General features: G+C 37.5%; 1 protein-coding gene across 4 annotated transcripts in view; it reads left to right on the top strand.

The window, feature by feature from the left end:
* Positions 1-890: 890 nt before the first annotated feature.
* SNX13 (sorting nexin 13) overlaps positions 891-17,243 on the top strand; it is an 84,267-nt gene continuing 67,914 nt past the window's right edge. For 3 of the 4 annotated variants that reach the window (XM_007437974.4, XM_007437973.4, XM_088150670.1), the window contains exon 1: positions 892-1,307. In XM_007437974.4, coding sequence (XP_007438036.1) covers positions 1,293-1,307 — 15 coding nt within the window. In that variant the 5' untranslated portion in view covers positions 892-1,292. Of the gene's footprint in view, positions 1,308-17,243 lie in introns of all 4 variants that reach the window. The other variant, XM_015889798.3, reaches the window with a different exon arrangement.

The raw sequence follows: 17,243 nt of genomic DNA, 5'->3' as shown, positions 1-17,243 counted from the left end.
TAGTGGTGGCCTTTTGCAATTGCCATGCAATCCTAGAAATGATGCATTTGGTTCGAGGTGTGACAGACCAGGGCTATGTTTACATCACACAGAAGAAAGAATCACAAAGAAGTCCAGATAATTCCACCTGGATGACTGAGAATCTTCAACACCTTTACATCACACAGCACTCCGCAGTTATGTGGCCTGCTTTTAAACAGGGATTTCGTTTTCTGCAAGAGCACCAAATCCACATTCAGTTCCTATGGGAAGACCACAACAGGTTCCCAAATGGCCCAACTTCTCATTAAAAGTGCTTCTGCTTAAAAATACCTGCACAAAGCCAGAGTAAGTCTTGATGGCCAAAGACCCCAGCTTTCCAATCTTTCAAAGCTTGCCCTTTCTCCAGCCCCTATTAATGAGCTGGATGGGGATATTTTCCTGCAGCTGGTGGCTTTTGGCAGAAAGAAGGGGAAATAAAGGCAGGGGAAAACCCCGATCCCATTCTCTATCACGAACACCATAATAAAGACACCACCACTTGGGAGGGTCAGTCCATGGCAGGACTGGGTTTGGCAGTGGGGCAGCCCACTTCACCCTGGTAGTTTTGTCAGCTGAAGGACCGATGGATAACACTTAGAGGGGAGGCGAAATCAGCATGTTTGTGCCTCCAGCTGGTTGCAGTTCCTCTTTTCGTGTTCTCTTTTGCTAGCCTAATCCTTCCATTAACGTTTAATGATTAAAGTCTCTACTCTTCGGGATCAGAAGTACTCTGAAACGTCTCCTCCCCCGCCCCCCTCTTTATTCCTGCATCCGTGTAAGGGACATTAGGCAGATACCCTCCCGGTCTCCACAAGGACGAATTTAAACCCGGATCTCCCACAGTCTGCACCAACCCGGGCTCAGCCCTCCTCCTCTCACCCACGCCCACACTTGCTCCGCAAGCCCAAAGCCCCGTCCTGGGAAGAGCAGACCGGGCGAGCGGGTTTGCGTCGGTCCTCTGCTTGCCTCAGCGCGAGAGAACCTGCGCCAGCCTAGGGAGCACGGCCAGGGGAGAGGCCTGCCTCGCGACTCCCTGCCCCAATGGGCGGCTGCGCCGGGGAAAGCGGCGGCGGCGTCTCACGTAGCCAAGATGGCCGCCCCTCTTGAGCGAGCGGCGGCGGCGGCGGCTGGAATGGGGCTGGCGCTACGGAGGGACCGCTGAGGAGGCTGAGAGTAGCCGGGGTCGCTTCCTTAACAGTGTGCGGTGGGCTGCGGCGGGGGACAAACGCACCATGCGGCGGGGCTAGAGCCGTAGGCTCCCACCGCGAGTAATGATGTTAACTGAGGTAAGAATTCGGCGGCGGCGGCAAAGGGGGCGGATTGGGAAAGGGAGAGGAGGTTGGTGGGGTCCGCCGTGGCGGCGTTTGTGCCTTATTTTCCTCCTTTTCTGGGGCTCTCCCGCTTTTTGAGGACTTTCTTTCACCCAGTCTCTCGGCCTTGGACTCTCTAGGCCCACTTTCCTGCTCCCTATCAGAGCGCCGCATCGCTCTTCTGGGATCGATTGGCCTCGGGTGAGTTTTATCTCGCGCTGTGGTCTGGGTGTTCCTTCGGGGCTGCCGCTTCGGAAGCCGGCGAGGGATTTTCCCCTCCGCTTAGCAAAGAGGCCGAGGGTTTCTTTGGCTTCTGATTCTTTGGCACCCTGATGTCAGGGTGATTAGGCTAATAATGCCTGCTGAAGAGAACTGTTCTCTGCTAGGCCTCTGTTGGGAAGGAGTTTGCTTCCGAGCTTGTTTTTACGTGAATAGCACGGGTCCCTTTCCTCTCCCCTCTTTGCCCCAGTTAACCCAGCATTGAGGTTGCTTTGTGTCATCAGTTGAGACGATCCCAACGCCTGGTTTTAGCTCCCAGTGCCTCATTGCATCCTGTCAAGTGTTTTTCCTTGTCTGCCTCAGTTTCTCTCATGTGATGGTGCAGTTTATTTTCCAAAGCAAGGGCCGAGTGAGCTGATGTTTTTTACAGTCGTTATTAGTGCAAATAGGAGTAGGAAAATTATTTGGAGATGACGTGAAAGTGACATTTTAAAAAAAGAGCAGGCACAGCATTGGCACTGTTCTCAGGTGTCTGCTACTTTTTCAGCCAGTCTAGAAGACTTTGACTTTATAGTGCTTCTGTGCTCACTTCTTGGTTGAAATCCAGCACTGAAGTATGCTTTTGTTGCAAAGGTTGCTTACTGTCTTATCATAGGGTAAAGTGTAGCAACATGGTGTTGTAGCATGTAAGTTAACAAAGGTATGTGGGCTTTTGGGTTATACAGAATTGTTTTCTGAGAATTCTAATTCTGTGCTGTTGAATGAGTCAAGCTGTTGTGCTTATTTGATTTTTGGTACTTCTGCATAATACTGTAGTAGAAACCTGGTGATTACCACTGTTGTAGTTCAGTTACTTCATATTGGCATAATCCTAAAGGTAGTGTATATATGATACCTGTTGGATAAGTAAGCTGTCTTATCCTGCCAGGTCATTAGTACTGCCTTCTTTAGCTGTCTTTGCAATGCATACTTATCCATGGATAACTTAACCATAGTTTACTCAACCCAATTGTCTGAATTTTCATGACACATTGAACTGGACATTATCTGACCACATAGTTTTGTTCGTGCACCTTTCTGTAAAAAATGTGGTTGGTTACTTTGTCATTAGTTGCATTTTTGTGGAATTCTGGCTGAGGTTTTGTCAGATATTTACCTGAAATGCTTTGTAACCTGAAAATTATTTATTTCAAAACATGTACACCTCTCATCAGTAAATCTGTTTGACCTCCCAGAGAAAGAAAGAGCTTATTCATAAGTTACTTTTCTGATGCAAGGAAACAAATGATTTGTTGCTTCACTGCCAATGTAATTTGGAAATTCCTTTTTTTCCCCTTCAGTAAAATGGATGCATTGTAATCAGGCTTTGTCCTAATGTAAAAAAAAAACAACTTACAAGTTATTTATTTATTTATTTATTTATTTATTTATTTATTTATTACAACATTATTACATTTACCATTTGCTCAGGAACTCAGGGTGGCCTACAAGCTATGTTAGTGGTGGGATCAAAAAGGTTAAGATAGCGGTCATGACAGTGCAATCCAGTTCATGTCACTTTGTACGTGTATGCAATATTAAGACAGTTACCAAAGGACAGAGCTTCAGTTGCATGGCTGCTTCTATCTTGAGCCCTTATGTATGCCACTGGGGCATATGTAGTGCTCCCTCTTATTTTTCCCCATAGCAGCATCCCTGTGAGGTAGATTGGTTGAGAGAGGAAAACTGATCTCAAGTCAGTAATATTACTAATTTATGTAGAACTAATTTAGAATGTTCAATTTCCTTTGTCTTCATTGTTATAGTAAGCATGCAACAATCATATAGGGGTTTTAAATACTATTTTAACATTTCAAAGAATGAGAAATAAGCATACTTAGTAAACTTGAAGCAAAAGCATACTTAAGTTTATGTGGGGTATATGACAAAATACAGATTTACCATTCATGTAGTGATTAGTTAATATTTATTTGTTCCAATAAGAATTTGAAATTATACTCATGTTTTATAACAATTAATGAAATACTACTTGAAAAGGTTTATTTATCCCTTAAGAAAATGTATTTTTCCCAGAGTTTTAAAGCATCTCTTTTTATTGCATATTACATGTGAGATAAATTGGAATTTTCTCTTTTGATCTGTCTCTTTGGTCTTATTTAGATATGCACTTTCTGCAATTAAAGGTACAATGTAGTGCTATTGGATTTCTACCAGCAAAGAAGTGGAGATATCTTGCATATCAAACACTTGGCTAATTATTGTGTATCGCTTTCTGTTAAAATGAGAATTAAAAGCAGCAGTGGCACACCAAATTCTGCATTAGCCTTGTAGTTTATTGCATAGAGATTCAATGTAATTTAATTTCAGAATAATAAAAAAATCTACGTATGAGTAGCTTTTCTTTGATATTAGAATACATTATATATGCAAGTTCGCAGTATCTTAAAGCGCAGTTATTGTGTATTTAAAAGAAAGACATACTACATCCAGGAGGAATAATTTTCTAATGTGCATTTTCAGTTTTATATTTATATCCTGTAGATTTTTGAATGTGACAGAAACAAGTAACTGCAGCTTTACTCTTAAAATCATCTTGCTTCATTTCAGTGGGTGGAGGGTAAGTTGGGCATAGCAACCTAGTTTAAATAGAAATCAGGTCTCAACTATCAGTAGTTCACCAGGATAGTTGGTTTGCTATGGGCTCCCTTAACTGTTATCTAAGGAAGCAATGGTAGCAGAAAACGGCAATGATATTAAATGTTCTTCCCCACCGTTCTAATTGCAAATGTGTTAGAATTTAAAATCTTTCGGAAGAAGTTTAGATGTATAGTAGTACTTGTCATATTTTAAACGAGTTATAGCATTTTTGAAAACTTATTAGTTGAGGCCATATAGTTCACCAGTTAAATGTAACATTAAAACAGTTACTGTTGCCGTAATGTCATAGCATTGATTTATAAGTTAGAAATTATTCAATTAAATATTATGACATGTAAATTTAATTTTTTGTAGTACCAAACAAAAAAATCCTTATAAATGAAATCATGAAGTTGCCTGCCCCATAACTTTATTTTAAAGTAAGAATCATATATTCTGAAAGAATCTGATGCATTATCTAGTTTAAACCTCATTATATCCTGGTTAAAATATCTTGTCCTTAGAGTATCTTCCACAGAAGCCACAGTTCAAAAATTGAACTCCTCAGTTAAAGAATTACATAGAATTGAAACTCCTCAGTTAAAGAATTACATAGAAGTTGGCAGGAATTTACTGAAAGATAAAGCTGGTCCACAATAGCAAGAAAATTTAGAACGCAATTGGGAAATTGAACAATATCAAAGCAGGATGGAAAAGCACCAACATATAGCAGCCAATAAGCAGCGCTCCACTTGCTTCTAAACAGTAAATTACCAAAAAAATTATAAGGAAGAAATGAAATAGTAGGAGCATTAAGAACATGAGTACAGGTAGTCCTTGGGTAATGACCACTCTTTCAGTGACCATTTGATGTTGTGATGGCACTGAATGAGTGGTGGTTATGACTGGTCCTCGAAGTTCCAGCGGTCCCAGCACCCCCGTGTTCATGAGATTGCAATCTGGGCACTTGGCAGCCGGTTTGTACTTAGAACAGTTGCAGTGTTCTGTGGTTATGTGATCGTGATCTGTGACCTTCCCTGCTGGCTTCCCACAAGCAAAGTCAATGGGGAAGCTGGCAGAGAAGGTCACAAGTTGCTTGGGTAAGTCTCTCCCACCTGTGCATCTTCCCACAGCCCCTCTGCACTCCTGCCATTCCATGCCTTTATGGCCACCCGCACACCCTTGCACACACTCCCTGGCCACTCATGCACCCTCCCCCACCGGGCAGCAGGCATCCCAAGCCTTGTTGCCCTCACACTGTGCTTTCCCTGCCACTTGCACACCCTCCCTGAGCCTTGCTGCACTTGCACCATGCCTCCCCAGCCACTGCACTCTCCCATCTAGCAGCAGCCACCCAAGCCCCGCTGCACTCACGCCGCCCCTCCCCACCACTTGCACACCCTCCCCAAGGCTTTCTGTGCTCGCACTGTGTCTCCCCATCCACTCACGCATGCTCCCCAAGCCCCACTGCACTTATGCTGTGCCTCCCAACCACCCATGCACCCTCTCATTCTGTCTCCCACCTGGCAGTAGTCACCTGGGACTTGCAAGCTGCCTGAGACTCGCAACTTCCTGCTGGCTTCCCTACTGACTTTGGTTGTTGGAAGCTGGCAGGAAGTTGCAAGGATGTGCTTGCTTAACGACCCACCATCATCACTTAACAACAGCAACGGGACTGCAGGGATTTCTGTCACTAAGCGATGCAGCCATGTAACATCACACTTTATGACCGCATCGCTTAGTGACAGAAATTCTGCTCCCAATTGCTGACATAACTTGAAGACTACCTGTATTCTAGAGACTGTTTTACAGTGGTGGAGATGGAAAATGAAATCTGGTACAACTGCAGATCTTGATGACATTCAGCTTGAGCAAATGAAACACTTTGGGCTGGGCACTAGGAAATGGCTCCTGGAACTGGATACTGTAAAGGCAGATTAAAACATGGAGATAGTCATGTATTTATCACTGCTGAAACCAGTGATATAAAAATGTTCAGTCTCCCTCCTATTCCGTCTATACAACTTGAGTACATAATTCTGAAACACCTTTCACCCTTAGAGAATAAATAACTCATACTTGACCAAGGAGAATTGCTTTCAACCAGGAAAACCTTATACAGTCCAAATACTGAACCTCACCCAATATGTTGAAGATGGTTTTCAGAGTTTCCCAAATCACAGGCAGAGTGTTTATCAATCTTCCTGGAGGCATGCTACACAGTTAATCATTTCATGTTATGGTAGGTATATAATCTGAAACAAGTTTTGAAGCTAATATAAATAATCAAGACCAGTGTTTCTTAAACTGTTCCTTCCAGGATTCCTAACTTTTAAAAATTATGGAGGACCCCAAAAAAACTTGTGCTTGTATGGGTTACATCTATTAATATTTACCATATTAAAAATTTAAATTGATGCATTTGCTGCCACTACCACTTCTCACAATTGTTTGATGAGATTTTAATACTGTATTGTATTATTTTTCAACATAGGCTGTCAAACAATTTTGATTTCACGGACCCCTGAGAGGACCCCTCATACTCTGAGAAACACTGATCTAGACATTTGTTGAAAGTTGCCGCTTCTATGTCTAGCTTGAAGGCAAATGCAGCTGATAGCATTTCCACCTGAATGGCTTACTTATGAAGAGAGTGCCAGCTCCCTTCCTTATGACATTTTTATGAATTATTCACCAATTCATTCAAATACAAAATAATAATAATAATCTGAACTGATATGGAATGTAAGCAAGGGAATTTATTCAGATTAAAAAGAGACTAACCACATTACTTTTGTACAAGTAAAACTCAGTTTCATTCATTTTTGCAAGCAAGATACAGACGTCAGCTGGAATGGAACTTGGTTAAATCACAGTAAAAACCTGCTGTATCTTGGAGTGACCCTAGATAATGAACTTTAATTTAAAACGCATAGAGAAATTGAAAAACAGTGTCTGAAACACTAACTTTCATTAGGGAACTCACACAACAACCATTTGCTCTTCTTTAGCCCTTTGTTAACCTAGTTTTGAATAAGTATGGCTAGGTGTGGAGACATTCTTCTCACAGACAGAAGAAAAATTGATTTTTTTTCTTCTTTGAACAACAGCTGCCAAATTGTCACAGGTTGCTTAAAACCCATTAAATTTTATATTTACTGTATACTGGAATAGCTCCTCTAGAGAACTGTATCCAATCGAAATGACAGAAAATGACAATTGGAGGATGCTATACATCCTCTATATAACTGCATCACAAAGTGAAGTTGATTTTTAGATCACACAAATTGTCAATGAAATAATTAATACTTGTGCTGTAGAATTAGAGGTGCTTCACAATGTATAAGATTGCATGTTAAACACCTTTTTTAAATTAGCTAAAACAGCTCTGTTTTTTCTCAGGTTTGATACTGCTTTACATGTGGCAATAGCTAGGACCAGTTTAGAAAGCAGTCACGTGAGCCTGAAAAAAGGCAGAGATACCTTGATGATATGAAGATACATGCTTCATAAACACACAGACACACATTGTGAGAACACTTCTCTTGAAGAATTCTGTTGGAGAGGAACTATAGCAGACATAATGAAGAAACCTCACAGAGATTAAATGTGAAAGAGCAGTTTTCTACTGAAATAGAGGAGGAATGCATCATTTCTACTGTTTGTAACCAGGTCAATAGATCAAGAATCCACTTGGTTAAATTGGGGTATTTCACTGAACAAGAGATTTACTTATTTAGTGAGTGGCAGCCTTTACAACATCTTCTGTTTTATCCTTTATTAGGGAACAAATTATTGCACACCATAGGATCTCATTGTGGCCAAGTCATGACTGTTGAAATGTTCATAATGATGCAGAGAAATATGATTATTGAATGGATGTATGATGAATTTCATACCAGTTGCCAGTGTTGATTGGAACAATTGTTTGTGAACAGCATAAGCAATAGCTGTTGTATCTATGAGATCATAAAGAAAGGCTCTGCATTCACAATTCTGCTGCTGCATAAATTTAACTAAACATTCATTTTAGCATTAATGAAATAGTTGTTAATGTGGGGCTTCATCTAGAGCCTTATTTGGTAAATAGGAAATATGTGGTTATAATTGTGTGTGTTATTAGCTGTTACACCTAATTAAAAAAAATGTTCTGCCAGTACTGCCAGCAAAGATTCAGGTACTGGAATTAGGGTGTAAAAGATGTGAGCCACTTGATAGCCATCTCTGTTAAATGTAATACACAATATATTCTTTTTTAAGAGGTCACTGGATTTAAAATGTCTTGAGATGTTCATTGTTAATAGCATTTAGAGTATGTTACAATGTTTATATTCATGTTCAAGTTGTGACATGAAATACTAAGAGGACAAGTTTAAACCTGATAGAAAAAGAAAGACTAAGTTTGTGATGTTAGAACTGAATGCACTTCTTTAATAAAAGGTAAAGAAAAAAATCTAAATAGGTGATAAGAAACCAAAATCCAAAAGGAAAAAATCAAAGCAATTATAAATGTATCAGAGTATAATTTTAAAAATTATAAATGCATCAGAGCTGCTCTTTTTATAAGTTCATATTCATTGTTTGTTTCTTTCATGCAGCCTGATAATAGATTTGATGACGTTACATTATAGTATGATTCAGAACTTTATTGGCTTAATTCTATTTTTGCAAATTAAAATGTTTCATTTTAGATACTACCAACAGAAACTTATAAATGCAGGTTTGGATAGATTTCATGTTTGTGCCATCTGCTTTGTTTGCTTTTATGACAGCACTTGCATGTCCACTGCAGAATAGTGGTCAGGGCACAGGGCCATTTATCTAATGTATTCTGTAGAATATATTAGAATACCATGCATATGCAAATTAAATGTTTAGTACAGAACTGTTACAGATCAGGGACTCTAAAAACTTATCTTTAGAGGTTGGCAGGGTGAAGTAGAGGAGGCTTTCTGATGTTATTGTTAAATAGTTGAAAGTCAGATACTCTTGTACTACTGATCTTCTTTATAGTAGAAAACAGCTTAAATCTGTACATTTTCCTAATTACTTTTTGCATACTACAAGAGAACTTTTAGTAACAAAACAAAAGTTAAAAGAATTTTAAGTGTTTCTGTGGGCCAAAAAACTTCATTCAAAATTGTTTGGTAATTTCCAGTTCAGGAGTTTTATTTTGTGAGAGTTATTTTTTTCATAGTTTGCTATTAGATTGGGGTTGAAAATCTTGAGGGCTGCACTCCTATGCGTGCATTTCTGAGAGGAAACTTCCTAGAGCTCAGTAGGATTCATATGTTAATATTTACAGAATTTTGATTTTCATATTTTAAGAACTTGCTATTTAGCTTGTCTCTGAAGAGTTAAAGTATAGGAAGCTGTGTGCATATTTACAAGATAATGGAGTAAAGTCTTATTTTATTTGGTGTAATCATTGATATCAGCATTATATGACTGGGTATGATCTTTATTAATCACCCAGTTTTCCTTTTCCCAGCAAAATATCCTTCCAATACTGTACATGTTTTGTCTGCTAGGAAACAATTATTTTCTATGTAAAATATTTCCCTTTATTATGCTTTTTCAATGTGTAAATTAAACTGATTACTTGAATGATTGTTATGATCACGCTCCATACCTTTCACATTTAGTTAGCAGAATTGCTTATCAAAAGTAGTTCAGGTAGTCCTTGACTTACGACCACAGTTGGGACCAGAATTTCCATCACTAAGCAGTGTGGTCATTAAATGAGTCATGCCCAATTTTATAACCTTTCTACTGCAGTCATTAAGCACATGGTCGTTAAGCGAATCTGGCTTTCCCCATTGACTTTGCTTGTTAGAAGCCCCCTGGGAAGGTCATAAATGGTGATCATGTGACCCTGGGATGTTGCAACCGTCATAAATACATGCCAGTTGCCAAGTGCCCAAATTTTAATCATGTGACTGCAGGGATGCTGCAATGGTTGTAAGTGCAAGGACCAGTCATAAGTCACTTTTTTCAGTGCTGTTGTAACTTCAAACAGTCATTAAACAAATGGTCATAAGTTGAGCACTACCTGCATGTCTTGATAATACAGTGAAACCTTATTTCAACAGACTATTTGGGATCTGTTACTCTATTTACATTAAATATAGGTGTATATAATTTGCATCATGACGTTGTTATATAAATGATATATATTACCACATACGTCGTAAAATTGAGGTAAAATTAACATGAATTTAACTGCTTCATTCAGACTACTTTATATCCAACAGCCTTGTTTGTTTTCTCAGGGAGATATCCAGGCAGAAATTTGGTCCATTGCATCAAAAGTCCACTGAATACAGTTCCATTAATTACAGTTTCAGTATGCTCTTTCTGACTCATGAACATTGTGAGCAGTTTTGAAGTCCTGCTTTTTAATATGGCATGGTAGTTCTTATCCTAACTATGGGCAAGGTATAGTTGCTTGTAATATAGACATCACTGCTTTCTAAAACTGTACCATAAAAGTATGAGAAACAATAAACAGTAAAAAAAAAAAACCTGTATTATCAAAATAAGGATCAGTGTAATTTGGAACAGAATAATGCTTTGAGATTTGTGACACTATTCAATCGAATGTACTTCTTACTTTAAATTCCTAGTTCTAAATGCCTTTAAAAAAAGTTTCAGGTGCATTAATTCAACAATGTTGAATTTATGAAGAGTCTCCCAGCCACAAATGAAGACTAGATAGGGTAAAAAAAGTTGGTTTCTGACTGTAAATAGAATGATCATATACCATAGACAAGAAAAAGAAAGCACAGCCCCAAATCCAGTCCAATACCTACTTTACCCTGCTTTGTGTGTCTAGGGTTGCTGACTTCAGCTGAAGCCAATCCCAGAGATTTTACCCACCTGAGTAATAAATGTCTATATGTGTGACGTGTGTGTGTGTGTACACATACGTGTACCAGAAGCACACTCCAGAAAAAGGCAGGTTCAGGAAAAAGATAATGACTTTATATTATTTAGATTAATACAAATGATCAAAATTAATTATAAATATGGCATCCCATTTATAAAACTAATTGATCCTCATCTATATATAATAACCATTCTCTCACACATGCATACTACTCTCAGAAGCATGTTATATATGAATGCATCTCTTTCCCTTTCCTTCCAGAAAGAAAAAAAGGAAGAGGGAAGAAATGGATGCAGATGGTTTAAGAGAAAGACATAAGTATATTAGGAAAGAAAAGAAGCTCTTTCTCTAAGTTTAATTTGTAATTAGTTTTCACTATTGTAATTAAAATTCTTAATAAAAATTATACAGTATTTTAAAAAAAGGAAAAGAAAAGGAAAAAGCAAAACTGAAGAGAGATAAGATGTAAAAGAAAAGGTTGTAAAGCAAAGAAAAGAGAGAGAATCCCTATTCATGCATTACAAGACAGTTAAATTCATCAACAAATAGCCCTCCCAGGCAACAGCTGATCTTTAGGCTAATTTTCAAAGCCATCCATGCTTTTTAGAAGCATATCTACATTTGTGCTTTAGCCCATTCACACATCATTGTGTTCTGTTCTTCTCAGGAAATATAAGACTGTGGCCCCCAGTTTATATGTGAGGGATTGAAGAAAAAACCTTTTTCCTCCAATTAGAAAATACAGTATTACATTTTTAATTTTTGAATGATTATTATGTGACAAAATGACACAATCCACACAAAGTGTTATCAGGCTCAGGGAAAAATCTGAGATTTGAGAGCCATGCTCACTGGTTGTGTCTGATTGACAGATGTGACAGAAATTGAAAACCAAGGAGAGGAGTGGTGGAAATAATACCCCAGATACTGTATGTTACGTATGTATTGAATGTCAATATTGTCCTTGAAGAATATCTTATAAATTAATACCAAGCATAATCATGGAAAGTATTCTAAAATATATATTTCAAGGACATAAAGAATAATGCTTCATACTCAATTATTAAATCTCATTTGAAATTGGCATCAAATATATTGCTATTTAGTGCTGGGTTGAAAAATCTGTTTTTGCTTCCTTCCCATACTTTTTGATAAATATATGTTGAAATGATAAAAAAGATTCTTAGATGTAATGGGTCTAGATTCTCAAACACATTTATAATTTTATAGCAGAGTTTCACTACCAAATTAAAAGAAGAATTTATATATTGATGTCATAACTGTCCTGAATTTCTTTAGTGTTTAACAGTTAACGTTAAAAAGTTAAAATCTAGGTAAATAGGAGAAAGGGGACGCAGTGGTGCAGCGGCTTAATGATGCTGAAAGTTGCCGGCCAGAAATGGTCAACACTTCAGTGGTTCGAGCCCAGCCTTCGCGTAGCAGAGTGAGCTCCTGCTTCCTCCCCCAGTTCCTGTCAACCCAACAGTTTGAAAACTTACGTGAATAGGTAAATGGGTACTCTCACTCCGGTGGGAGGAAAAATGCTGGCGGCGCCTTGCAAAAGGAGTCGGGAGCAGTTGATGGTAAGCGCGGAAGCCGCGCTCACCCGAAAAAGGCACGAAGCAACGGAAACCCCGCCTCCTGCGCTCACCAGCTGGGCTCTGCTCTAGGAAGGAGGCACTGGCAAACCACTTCCAAAACACCTTGCCTTGAAAACTGCAAAGGACTCGTCCAAAAGCAGTCACTGCAGAGTCGGTAACGACTGAGTGCAGATAAAAAAAAAAATAGAAAGCAATGTAATCTTGGTGTCATAAAACAAGAACAAAATATTTTATTATTGAAACATTTGCTCCTGAAAACAGAATAAGATAATATAAAAGTTGGAAGGAATCTTGGAGAACATCTAGTCCAACCCATTGTTCAGCACAGGAATCCAGTAATATAGCATTCCTGAGACATTACCATGCAGTCTTGTTTAAGCACTTCAGTTGAAGGAGACTACATAATCTCCTGGGCATTTTTTAAGATCACTTACTGTTAGGAAATATTTTGTGGTATTAAACCCACAGTTTCTTGTCCTTTGTTTTGGAACAATCCTGAACAATTCTGCCCCATTTTCTACATGGCAGCCCTTCGTAGACTTGGAAGATTAGATCTCAGTGCAGTCTTCTTTCTGCACACTAAACATACCTAATGCCTCCAACTATTCCTCATACTTTTTTTTTTTAGGCCCTTTATCATCTTGGCTGTCCTCTTCTGGACAAAATTGAGTTTATCAGTGTCCTTTCTAAAATGTGGTGCCCAGAATAGGACACAATATTCTAGGAGCAGTCTGAACAATACAGACTAGAGAGGAATAATGATTTCTCTTGATCATGACATATTTGTGTTGATGAACACAACTAGGACTGCTTTTTTTTTTTTTTTTTTTTTGCAACTGCACAGCACTGTTGGCTCATGTTCAACTTAATTTCCTCTAAGACATCCAGTTCCTTTTTGCATGTACTGCTGCCTGGTATAGTCTTCCCAAAATATAAGACTTTGAATTTGCTTCTGTTAAAATTCATTTTGCTGTTTTTCATTCACTGTTCCAAGTTGTAATAATCCTCCTGAATCTTGTACTCTAATGTAGTAGAAAATCAAGAATGTACCCTTGTGGTACATTATTCAACCATTCCCTCTAGTTTGACCCAGAGCCATTGATGTATACTTGGTTGATATGATTGTTTTATTGATTCTCTATCTAACATAGACTAGCCCACATTTTGTCATTTTTCCTGGTAGAATCTCATAGGATACTTTGTTGAATGTTTGTTTAATAGTTAGCTTTCATTTTTTAAAGTTGTGTTACAGAAGAATAAGTGCTAGTTTTGTTGCTCAAATATTTGATAAATGGTCATTCTGTTCCTATATCAACATTAAAAAGGATAGTTCTGCTTCATTTACTGAATAGATTTTGCAACTTGGATTCTAACAGAGCCCTAGATTGGCCTTCTCCAACCGAATGTGGTTCAGATGTGTTTGATTAGAACTCAAAATCATGCTGTATTTGTAGTCATAAATATGCATATTCATTATTGTTATATTCAGACATTTACTGTATCATTCCACCTTTACATAGTGAATTCTACAGGTTGAAATGTATGCTCTATAAAGAAGAACTTGCCTTTTTCCTCCATCCTGATATATTTGATAACCTCAGGTTCTAGTACTGTACAGTATTTTGAGAGGAGACAGCCTTCTTCCTATTCAGTTGCTCCATACTAGATGAAATTTTATATCTTCAAAGTCTACATGTTTTATCTTTTATAAGAGGAGTACTATTCTACCCTTTGTTTTTCTGCATTCCCAGTATCCTTTGCGATATAACCAGAATTAAACACACTATTCTACCTGTATTTAAATAATAGATTTCTGTAAATAAAATATTGATATATAAGTAATATTGTATAAATGAAATATAGAATATTGGCTGTCAGTTATTAACAGAATTAGATCCAGATTCAAAGCAAATGTTAAGCTAACTAGCTTTTAATTCCCTACTTTGCCACTCTCAGTGTCAACAGGTAAAAGAAAGCCTGTTCTCTTAAATTCAGCAGTAGGTTATTTCTAATAGCTTTCATCATAGGTTGTATTTTCTGAGTTAGTTATTAAAGTTAATGCACCACATAATACAGTTACTAAATATTTTTAAGTAATACAGGTGGAATATGTTCAACTGCAACTGTTTAGATACACCTTGTTCTGTTTAGTCTCTAGTATGTTGAAAGTATGAGAATGATAGATAACTATCTCATCTCTAATCTGTCCGTCTCTGAAAGTACTTTCCACTCTTCACTTTGAGGCACTGTTTAGCATGTTTCAAACAGCTGTGGCTGTTTGAGAGGTAAGCCCAGAAGCATATTGAAAATATATATCTTGATTGTGTGTAATTGAAACAAGCTAGAATTCTGACATAGTTGTCATGAGTCACTATCTCAAATTCTTGCCCTATACTTTGTGTACTGGCAAAGCCATAAGATGACATTAGAAATGCTTCTAATTGATGGGAAGTAGAAACACATAAAACATTGTGAGAGGAGAAGAATGGTGGAATGACACAATCCATAATGAAAGAATTCAACAATGTAACTGATAAATATACTATATACATGCTATTCATTAACTGCAGTTTTGGAAATAATCTATTATAATAAATATAGACATAGGTTAAAAGTCTCAAATGTGCTGTACTCTTTGTTGCAAAAATATCCTTGTGTTATATCTTTTATGTTTTAATATTGTAAATGTAGAATTCAGAATTCATATCCACTTTCCACTGTGCAGAGGAAAATAATTGAGTAAGAAACTAAGCATGTCACTTTTATTTGAAATTATACTGAATCACTATTATATAGGTTGCTTAAAATGAAGTAATTATTGTGTTAAAGCAGTTGGAATTCACAGAACTTAAACAAAATTTTATATAATTACAGCATATGAAGTTAACCAGTAATTAAAACAAGATGTGCTTTTAAAAATAGATAATAAATTAAGCTATCACAGGCTGAAACTATTTCTGTGGCAAATGTGCAAAAATTCTGTAATCCAAGTTTTATTCTTTTATTAAGTAGCTCTTAAAGGCCTTTGTCCATGACCAACACAGGCTATATTGATTTTTATGTAGTTTTTTCATAATTCCTGGTTTTAACATATTAATTGGAAATAAATTCCATTGAATTCAACAGAAGATATTTTATAAATAGTGATTAACTTTCATTTTTTGATTAGAGCTTCAGAGTATGCCCCACAGAGGGAAATTAGATACAGGATTTCAGAAAGCTGCTGAAAGAGATACCTTTGCAAGTATGTGCAGAGAGATAGCCTGTCAGATCTGATGTTTTATTTAATGAACTATCTCACTTGTTGAGGGAAAGATACCATAGAATGAAGCAACTGCTATATTCTTGTTTCAAGTCAGAGGCATCACTTCTGTAACAATGATTATCTCTGTGTATGGTTAATATGGAGAAATTCTCAAATTAGTATACTTTATCTAAGTTTAATTATTAATAATGCTTCCAAATTCTCTCTGTGTCATCTGTATAAATTGGGTGTGGGTGTCTTGAACCTCTAGGACCATTTTTGGCGCTTGTACATAGAGGTAGTCCCCAGTTTAAGAACAAGTTCTGTTCCCAAAGTCTGTCCTTAAGTTGAATTTGTATGTAAGCTGAAACAGTATTATTGTATAATACTGTATAAATAGTATTGTGTAATGAACTCAAGCCATTGTGTATTTAACTCGAATCCTTGTGCATTTAACTCGAATCATTGTGTATTTAACTTGAATTTTGCTACAGTAGGCTCTGTTCTTAACTATGGGTTGTCTGTAACCTGGGTGTTCTTATTCTGGGGACTACGTGTATTTCAAAGGGAGAGTTTGTTATGCTGCTTATTCTTTACTCAAAGTTGCATTTCATAAGATCTGTAAAAGACTGATAAAAAAACAACAAAACAAAACCCCTGTGTCAAAAGCCTAGCATCTTTATAAAATATGCAAGATCATGTGGGTTACAGTAATTCTAAACAGTGCTTTTCACACAATTTTGTGTTCCATTCAGTTTCTCAAAATCATTTTTTTTACAAAGCTGCTTGAGAAGATTCTTAGTAGTAGATGGTGGACATAACATGGAAAAGTTTTTCCATTCAACTTACAGGTAGTCCTTGACTCACAACCATAATAGGGGTCGGAAAATTCATCGTTAAGTGGTGTGGTCATTAAGCAAGGCATCATGTGACTGCACCTGATTTTACATCATTTTTGTGGCAGTCATTAAGTGAATCACTATGGTTGTTAAGTGAATTATGTGGTTCCCCATTGATTTTGCTTGTTGGGAGCTGGCTGGGAGGGTTACAAATGGTGATCACATGATCCTGGGATGCTGCAACCATTGTAAATACATGCCAGTTGCCAGGTGCCCAAATTTTGATCATGTGACCGTGGGGATGCTGTGACGATCGTAAGTGTGAGAACCACTTGTAAGTCACTTTTTAGCACCATCATAACTTTGAATGGTCACTAACTGAATAATTATAAGACGAGACTACCTGTACATAAGTGTTGTCATCATATGGACTTTTTTTCCTACAAAAATGCTTCTAATGTACATTCTGTTTTCTTTTCAGCT

Source organism: Python bivittatus, unplaced genomic scaffold (assembly GCF_059951505.1).
Source record: "Python bivittatus isolate LINGU-HERP-01145 unplaced genomic scaffold, Pbiv_v1 ctg000610_np1212, whole genome shotgun sequence".
Lineage (NCBI taxonomy): Eukaryota > Metazoa > Chordata > Lepidosauria > Squamata > Pythonidae > Python > Python bivittatus.
The sequence above is the reverse complement of the archived record's forward strand: the minus strand, read 5'-3'. Positions and strand labels throughout refer to the sequence as shown.